At 50.7% G+C, this 9,486-nt stretch overlaps 1 protein-coding gene across 1 annotated transcript; it reads right to left on the reverse strand.

The window, feature by feature from the left end:
• Positions 1-2,463: 2,463 nt before the first annotated feature.
• smad2 (SMAD family member 2) lies at positions 2,464-9,418 on the reverse strand. The gene is made up of 11 exons (XM_084686275.1): positions 9,258-9,418; positions 8,072-8,533; positions 6,579-6,668; positions 6,074-6,267; positions 5,790-5,924; positions 5,604-5,678; positions 5,458-5,514; positions 5,050-5,262; positions 4,831-4,968; positions 4,600-4,744; positions 2,464-4,257 (listed from the first exon to the last, which is right to left on the reverse strand). Exons 2-11 carry the CDS (start codon positions 8,311-8,313, stop codon positions 4,134-4,136), a joined length of 1,413 nt encoding a protein of 470 aa, XP_084542401.1. The 5' UTR covers positions 8,314-8,533; positions 9,258-9,418; the 3' UTR covers positions 2,464-4,133.
• Positions 9,419-9,486: the final 68 nt, after the last annotated feature.

Below are 9,486 nucleotides of genomic sequence, written 5' to 3' on the forward strand. Positions count from 1 at the left end.
TCCTGAAATAGAGAATTCCCATGAATTGTTAGGAAAGTGGGCTGGAGGGTGTGGGCCCTGGGTGTGGGCCCCGGGGAAGGCTGGCTACCCTTAATTAGCCCCGCACTGCTCTCACATTGATTGAAATGCAGCACATCAATTATTAAGCCTAACTGTTTTTATAACTCCCTCCTGTCAAACACACACAGACACACACTTACACACACAGCTTGTGACCGTAGGTGAGAGAGAGGTGTGTGCTGACAAACGGGTGGCATTTCTTTCTTAACAGGGTGGTAAAAAAAACAGGTGACACACACACACACTCACACACACACATCTACGCTGGGGTAAATGTTCCTTCCAGGGTTTAAGCCCAACCTCCCATTCTCCAGGAGCAGGCCTGTACCGTCAGACCAAGAGGATATTGCAGATGGGCTGCAGGTCACATGATCACATGCTCCATGCCGTGACTTCTCACCCCAGAACTGTGTCTGGGGTCTTCCCGGGTGGTTTCACGTTTATCAAATGTGGTTTCATTTTTTTAACTTGTTAGTTAGTTAGTCATTTAGTTGGTAAGTCAGTTAGTTCATTGCTTACTTACTAAGTGACTTAGGTAGATGACAGATTGCACGCTAAAGATACAGAAGTCTATGATGTCATCACACCAGACCCTCAGCCCATTAGGAAAACACTCCTAATCAGTTTAATGGCTTTAATTACCTCCTAACACACACACAATCACTGCTTACACGCAGCTGCTGCCAGCTTCTCACGTTGGAGGCTCTCGCTCACTGCTGCCTCCTGCTGTTTATGAATGGAGCCAGCGGGAGACAGAGTGCAGCCAGCCTGTCCCTGGTAGAGGCTCTGTGCTGAGATGAGCCAGAGCAACATGCCCATCAGGCCTAAGACAGCACGGTGACCCTGCCTCCCCGCACAACCTCGCACTCTTTCTTTCTCCCTCTCTCTCTCCCTGTCCCTGCCTCTGCCTCTGTCCCTGGTCCTGTTCTTGCCTCTGTCCCTGGTGCTGACCCTGGTCCTGCAGTCACTGTGCCTCCGAGTGGAAAACTCATCTGGGCCAAATTACCTGGCGGGGCCCCTCTGTGCTCCAGTTACCTGGTTCTTCCTGGGTCAGGCAGCCAGCAGAAAGCCCAGCCTGGACATCTTACACTCCTGCTGGACAAGTCAGCCGGCCCACGCCACAAAGACTCTTGGAGAGCCCTTTGTGAAGGAGGCCGGGTCAACCATAGGTTAGGACATCGTCTTAATTAGGAGCTGTAACTTATACACGATTAAGCTGCACCAGGCCCACGGGACGGACAAAAGACCTCTGCAGGGTTTTGTCCGAGGTCGAGAGGGTCAAACGTAAGGAAGTCTTACAGGAACGCCATGCAACGCTAGCGCCCCACAAAGCTGGACATCCAACAATGGCACGAGGTGGATGTGAGGGCCCGTGTGCCCGTGTCAGCGGGGCCGGCTTCACCTTCAGCCGGCTCAGACCAAGGCGACAGCTTTGGCTTTCCCACACAGGTAGGCCAGGGTTTGTGCACTGTGGGTTATATCAGGTCATCAGCGACCACAAGGAAAATGACACGGTTGTCTATTAAAACCCCCTTCAGACACAAGACATGCAGCCACGGGTAAACCCCTCAGACAGCGGACGCTCACATGTTACTTCCTGGGTATTACACGGTGAGGGAAGAGCTTCCTGGTAGCTCGGGAGTCAACTGGTCACAGGGGGCCAGAGAGGAGACTGCGCCAAACCACTAAAAACATCATCCATGTTAAACTCTGCATGAATAATGGACTGCAGTGGTTTTCAGTCTCCTCCCCGCAAGGCTTGTTAATGTGTTGGGAGGGTTTGATGGAGCTGCTCGTAGGACCGAGGCCCAGGTCCGTGGCAGGAGAGGGGGGCGCGAGAAGGGGAAGGGGGTGGTTTTAGGAAGGGTGTGGAACCGCAATCGACGCTAAGCATTAGCCCTATGTTTCTATCATTCAAACACTTGTTTGTTTTTGCAATCAGAGGTTTGCGTTTACATGTATTAACTTGTCAGCATCCAAAGAGAAGTACAAATAGTGCATATAGTTACAAAGTGCAGCAGACATATGCATAGTCTCATTTCTAGTCCAGACTGAAGGTTCCATTCTCTCATCCTGCACCAGGACTAACCCAACCCAGACAGGAGTGGTTGCGTGATGGGCAACTCTGGACTATTACTGTGCCCGCAGCACCTTCTGCTGGACAGTTGAGAGAACACCACATTTGGGGGACTTGGGCTAACAGTAACAGAGAAAATGCTTAATAACCCGTATTAATATTATAATAATCAAATATGATATATTTCCAACCACAGTGGTCAGTGTCATTAGTTGAACAAAGATCCCCTAGAGGTTTGATCTTTTTTTTTAAACATACAGAGAATACAGATACCCTCATGACAGCCTAACCTTTCATCTGCAAACAACCGAGTCGACACAGAAGCATCCAGAGAAGTCAAACTTTTATTAGTGTACTTATGAAGTCTGCATACTGTATGTAACACCTGAAGAGCTCGGAGACCACATCCTACAGCAACAGCACATTTTCTATTGGAAACACAAGCTCATCCACTGTCAAATGATTTGCCATAAAAAAAATAATAAAAAATAAAAAGAACGTGTGGAACTAAATGACAGTGTGTATCAATGTATATCCATCCACAGTTATATGCATATACATCTGGTCCACATCTGAGTCTCATCTGCACACTGTCGCCCACAGCAACAGAGAGGTTACAGGTTGTCACGACGATTCGCTCATGACACTGCAGTCCTGTTGTACACGCTGTGTCCACAGTCCCACTCCATACCACAATCACCTAGATAGAATAGCAGGCTTCAGCGAGGAGGGGGGGGGGGGGGTCAGTCTAGTCAAATACTAGAACCAAGTACGGGAGACGAGATGGGTGAGGGGCTTGTTTGGGTCTAAACGGGAAGTGTGATGGTCTAGGGTGAGGGGCTTGTTTGAGCTAAACAGGAAGTGTGATGGTTTAGGGTGAAGGGTTGTTTGAGCTAAACAGGAAGTGTGATGGTATAGGGTGAAGGGTTGTTTGAGCAGGTCTCTTTACTGTAGACAGCAGACCAGTCAAACACAGCAACTTTTCTACTTCTCATTTCATGAGGCCCAAAGTGGGCAAGATCAAAAGAAATGCTCAATCTAAATGAAAAAAAAAAGTTTAAAAGATTTTAAATATATTTATATATAAAAATACATGGAAATACAAAAAGGTAGCTAAAAGGAAAAAATTAATGGTGCAAAATTATGCTAGACTAGTCAATCAATATTTAAAGCTTAAATATTTGACGTTTGAAAGATTTTGACCGCGAAAAGAAGATTTAGTAACCAACTACTCGGTTTGGTCCGGTGGACCGTTTTGATTGGCAACACTCACTCCAGACGTGTGCAGGAAGGAGAACAGACTCGTGCTAGAACGCTGACATTGTGCCACGTTCTCTAGTCTGCTGTGGAGACAAACGGTCTGATTGTACATGCCACTTCCGGGTCTGTCTTGGACATCCCGGTCTCTTCAACATGGTGAACAGCCACTCACTCACTACAAAGGCAACAGGTCGTTTTTTACATATAGAGGGGAGTAAAGATGAGAGAGGAGAAAGAGAGAGAAAGAAAGAGACAGAGAGAGAGAGAAAGAGAGAGAGAGAGAGAGGAGGGGGAGAGGGAGAAAAGAGAAAGAAGAGGGTGTGGCAAGACTGACTAGCATGTCAAATGATGTGCTGCTCGTCCTCCCTCAGCACACCACTAGGGGGAGACCTTGTCGTGGTCTCTGTGGTCTAGTTCCAGCCTCCTGAAGCTGTATCCAGGAGACTAACATCCCTCCGTGGGCCTTCTCCGTCTCTGGCTCTGCTGGAGGCCCGCACATGTCGGTTGTCCGGCTTCAGGCCTTGACACAATCTGAACAATCTAACATCCATTAAGGGCACACTTTCTGGACTTCGGGGTAACTGACCAGGTGTGTGGGGGTGTGTGTGCGTGTGAGAGAGTGAAAATAAATCTTATAAGGGAATAGAATTGGGGAATATACAGAGTCTGTTTTCTGGTTTTCTGGTGATGATGAACAGGGGGTTTATGGAAATACTGGTTGAAAGGTCAGGGGTCATTAAGACATGCTGGAACAGCGTACGGAGGGCGAGCCCATCTGGGTCAGAACCTTGTCCAGCCACTGGAGAGGCCCATTGAGGTGCAGCTCGATCCAGCAGGGGGTGCTGGTCACTGTCTGGCGTCTGCAACAACAGACACAGGTGTGTTCAGCCCAGCTTTAAACCCACCTCCCAGCCTACCCCTTCCCCATACCCCCAGCCTCACCCTCCCAGCCTACCCCTTCCCCATAGCCCCAGCCTCACCCTCCCAGCCTCACCCCTTCCCCATACCCCCAGCCTCACCCTCCCAGCCTCACCCCTTAACCATACCCCCAGCCTCACCCTCCCAGCCTCACCCCTTCCCCATACCTCCCAGCCCCACCCCTTCCCCATCCCTCTTAGCCCCACCCCTTCCCCATCCCTCTTAGCCCCACCCCGTCCCCATACCTCCCAGCCCCACCCCTTCCCCATACCACCCAGCCTCACCTGTACTCTGCCCCCCAACCCTTGACAAAGCTCATGCGGATGGTGCACATGCGGGTCAGCTGGTAGACGGCCTCAAAGCCCTGGTTCACAGACTGGGCCAGCAGGGCTGCAAACTCCTGGTTGTTGAAGATCTTCAAGTTACAGCCTGGTGAAGAAAACACATCATCATTATCCTTTTCATCTTTCCCCTTTCTCCTCTCCTCCCCCCTCTCCTCCCCCCTCTCCCCTCACCAGGTGGAATCTTGCAGACAGTTGCCGGGTGCCAGCCGTAGCGTTGGTTACAGTTGGGGCTCTGGACAAAGATGGCGCTGTCGCTGAGACACTCTGCAAACACCTCTCCTCCGATGTAGTAAAGACGCACGCCCCTGCCTGCACACACACACACACCAGGTGAGTGTTGTTATGAGGGGGCCATGTGTGTGTGTGTGTGTGTGTCCGGGGCTAGCCCACCTATATGCCTGCGTGTCATCTCCACGGTAGCGTTGCGGTTGACGTTGGACAGCAGGCCGAGGCAGAAGCGCTCAGAGTTGGAGGGGTCTGTGAAGCCGTCCACCGTCAGCGAGGGCTGCGAGGCGTGGAAGGTTTCCCCCACGCGCTGGTTCAGCTCATAGTAGGCTATAGAGCACCAGAACGCCGGCTCTGAGTACGTCACTGGCTGGAGGTCTGGATGGGGGGGACAGAGATGGAGAGACAGTGTGAGTGTTGTCAGACAGTAGACGGTTGAAGGTCTTCAGGTTCTAGTCTTGTGAAGAGAACATAGAGTCATCATCTTCTTCACTCATTCCCGTTCTTCCCTTCCCCAAGCATGTGTGTGTGTGTGTGCGTGTAAATATGTGTGTGTCAGGGGTCTTGTCTTACCCAGGCCATGACTGACAGGCGACAATGTTCCACTAGGTGACAGTTCAGCTGGAGAACCTAGATGGAAAGACAGACTCACTTTAATGACAACCTGTAACTCACTGGACCACCCTAGTACACTAGCCCAGTCCTGCACTCCTGTGTACCTGTGTCCATGGACTGGTTCAGGGGTTGATCGCTGGTCTCTCCATCCTCACTGATGTACCCTGGTGGAGGGGTCTCTGTAACACAAGAGAGGTGCTGGACGAGGGGTGTGTATCGGAGAACAAGTGTGTGTGTATATGAGAGAGAGAGAGACATAGACATATACACAGAGACAGAGAGAGACTGACCTGGGATGTAGTTGTTGGGGGGCTCCATGCCTGCAGGGAAGTTGGTGTTCTCAGGGATGGAGTGTGTGTAGTCGTCCAGAGGGGGGAGCTCTGTCAGGATCTCTGTATGTCTGGGAACCAGCACAGGAGGAAGGACTGGAGGAGAGGAGAGGAGAAGGGGGAGGGTAGGGGAGGACAGGAGAGGTGAGTGGGGGGGGGGGAGAAGAGGAGAGTTCAGATTCCACCCAGCAGACCACATCTAGAGCTGGCCTGCACGGTGCCTGGCGAGAGGTCAGGGGTCGTACCGGGGGTCTCCACCCTCTGGTAGTGGTAGGGGTTGACGCAGACCTCGTCCTTCTTCAGGTGGAAGGCGTACTGGCAGGCCTCCATGGCCCGCAGCTCGTGGTGGCTATGGAGATCTGGCCAGCGCCACAGGCGACAGTAGATCACATGGGGGAGGCCCTTCCTGTGGGACACCTGGAGACGGCCGTCCAGAGACCTGGGGAGGAGGAGTCAAGACTTAATGCTTTAGGACAGCGTTCCTAACGCTAACCCTAACCCGATAATTGGACTTCCCTCCTCTAATCCCATTGGAGGACAAAAAGAAAAAGGCTTGGGTTCCTCTCCTAACATTTTGTCCTCCAATGGGGTTGGAAACAGAGCTGGGGCCAGTAGGAGGACGCACACAGAGAGACGTTTGAGACACAAAGGGGAAGCACACAGGAAGGCGGCGCGGGTCACATGAGCACACTCGAAGGGTCACATGACAGCATGTACACGGTCACGTGGCGAAGCGGAGGGCATAGTCACCTGGTATGGTCAGGGAAGCCGTACATTCCAGAGGTATCCCACTTCTCTATGGTGTGAGCTGAACTCAGACCCCAGATCTCAGAACAGTTGCTGTGGTCAAGAACACATGGCAGGAACACATAAACGGACCAAAAAATCAAATAAAAAACGATGACAAAAACGTGAAATCATGATTCCCTCAGACACACGGAGGAGATGGATGACATGAAAATGGTCAGACAGGCAGGTGAGTCCTGGTCTAGCATGACAGAATTGATAAAGGAAGGGTAACAAAAAAGCAGGAAGGAAGAAAGAAAGAAAGGACTGAAGTAAAGGATGTGTGTGGGAAGCCAGGGATTTCATCTTGCTTGGCGATTTAAACCTTTCAAACCCCAGCCAGATGACACAAGCAAGCACCGAGGCTGTATGGACATGACAAACCACGTGTGACAGGTGTATGGTAATGTGTGATGGAAAACAACTGCTCCTTGAGATTCTGAAGCTGCATCACCCTTTTACTCACCCCTCCCACTCCTCCCGCTCCCTATCCCTCACCCTCTCCTTCCTTCCTTCCCTCCCTCTCCTTCCCTTCCTATCCCTCACCTCCCCTCTTCTCCTCCCCTCTTCACATGTCTCAGTCCTACGGTTCCAAGGTCAAGTAGGTGGTTACAATTACAACACAATCTCCCACAGTGGGAACGGGAAAACAGGGTGGAGACAGAGAGAGTCTACCTGTGATCACAAGCCAAATCATCATTAGAATTGATGTTGTACCAAACACCTGTCATCTAGACCAGCCCACCTAATTGGTTGATGAGTCAGACAGCTGTGGACGCACATGGTCAACAAATCCTTGCTTTGATACGGAGTGTGAAAGTGCTGACTCGCTCATCCTGCTCATGTCATGTGATACAGGAAGTCTGCTCACAGGAAGACACAGAATCGTGTGACTCGACCAAGTGTGCACCACAGATACCTAAACAGTCGGACTAATCTACACATCACCTGTCTCCCAGAATAACCCGTCTTGATGATCTGTCAATCACCTGTCAACCTCAGTAACACTGACCTCTTGATAACCTCTCGAGAGGTTTACACTAGTCTGTGTGTGTGTGTGTGTGTGTGTGTGTGTGTGTGTGTGTGTGTGTGTGTGTGTGTGTGTGAAGGGAATGTATCCCATCTGAACAGCCCAGCAGGCCATAGAGCGCCCACAGCTCTGTTGTTGCTGCTGCATGTCAGAACAGCCAGCTGAGTCTGGCAGGAAAGCAGGACATCCTCCTGAACAGCTACCCTAGCTGGGTTTCACTTCTGCCATCTCCAGCAACATAGACATGGCCTTCTGTCCTTTGAACCCCCGAAAAACACACACATGTCTGTGTTGGGGGGGGGGGGGGGGCATGCAAGTGTGTGCGTGACTAGGAGAGCTCAGCGGATATATCTATTGATGATCTACTGCTTGGATAATGATACGTGTGTGTGTGTATGTGCGTGTGTGTGTGCGTGCGCCTCTTCACCTTGGGATGGTGACACACTTGGTGTTGCTGTTCTGGGAGCTGATGGCCTTCTCCAGCTCGTCCAGCTGACCCGTCTTCTTCAGCTTCTTCACCAGGCTCTTCACAGCCTTCTCACACCACTTCTCCTCCTGGGCGTTGAGCTCCACCCCTCCACTGCCAGCACCGCCGGAGCCCGCTGGACTCTTTTTCCAACCCAGGAGACGCTTCACCACCGGGGGGGTGAAGGGCAGGATGGAGGACATGGTGGGCAAGTGGATGGGTTTGGGGGGGGGGGGAAGGGTAACAGTGAACGGGGAGAACAGTCGTCCCCTCCTGGAACCAGGGAGGGGAGGGAGGAGGTGGGCAGGAATGTCGGGACACAAAGGAGTGTGCACAGCAATGGCAGAGACACTTGTAGGCTGACTTCACCTCTGACTCGACGAGGCAGGGAACACTTGTTCGGCGGTGTGCTTGTTTCGGGTTCTGCCACAAACACATAGACAGGCACATAAATCAGAGATAGTGGTGAGACGGATGTGATACGAAGTCGGGGGCTATACCTGTGTAGCTCCGTTAGAACTGAGTATCGAAAGTTAACAATTTTAGATAGATCACTAGGTAGTTAACAGGAGCAGAAAGAGACTAAGGAGCCTAATTTTAAAGTGCAAGCGCATTCAAAATAATATGAGAACTAGGTTGAATTAAACTGTCAGTTTCCAGAGCACAAAGATCCGTTCATTCGAATCAAAAGACAATCTTATCACACACTAAGCGGCGAAACAAAGGATAACTCGTCTGCAGCACACACGGAAGCGTGCCTGAAATGTCTGCGGTTGTTACTTTGTATCCGATGGTTCTACTCCGGTATTTGGCATGCAGACAGGCTTGGCTACAACATACACACACACACACGTCAGGGACCTGAATTAATTACCCGTAATAATACCAATCATGAATCAGAAAAGAAACAAGCTATCACAAGTTGTGCAATGAAGCAAACGCAACCCCTAAATACACACATTCTTGAAAGCCCGTAAGCCAATTACATAACATAGCGGTTTGTTCATGCTTCTTTTGTTTGCATTGACTGACAGTTCTACCCCAAAAAATGCTAGCAAGCTTGCTACTTTGTATAAGAGACCAATAAGCAGGTTTGGGACATGTTTACAACTAGCGGCTGTCGCTGTCCCATGTTTGTTGGACTTACCCAGAGTGGAAATCGCTGACTGTTGGGCAACCAAGAGCAACAGTGACAAATATTCCGTCGGTCCGTCTCTAACGGTATTTCTATATAGTTCAGCTAATGTTTTCCTCCCGTGCCGCCGGACGATGGCCCATCGTATATAGCTCAACCAAACATAATCAGACACAATTGTCTGTCCCTCCTCCCGCTCGCTCCTATTGGCTAAAGATCAATTTTCAATCGGATAACCTGA

The sequence above is a fragment of the Hypomesus nipponensis genome, chromosome 22, assembly GCF_054491055.1.
Source record: "Hypomesus nipponensis isolate SF chromosome 22, ASM5449105v1, whole genome shotgun sequence".
Lineage (NCBI taxonomy): Eukaryota > Metazoa > Chordata > Actinopteri > Osmeriformes > Osmeridae > Hypomesus > Hypomesus nipponensis.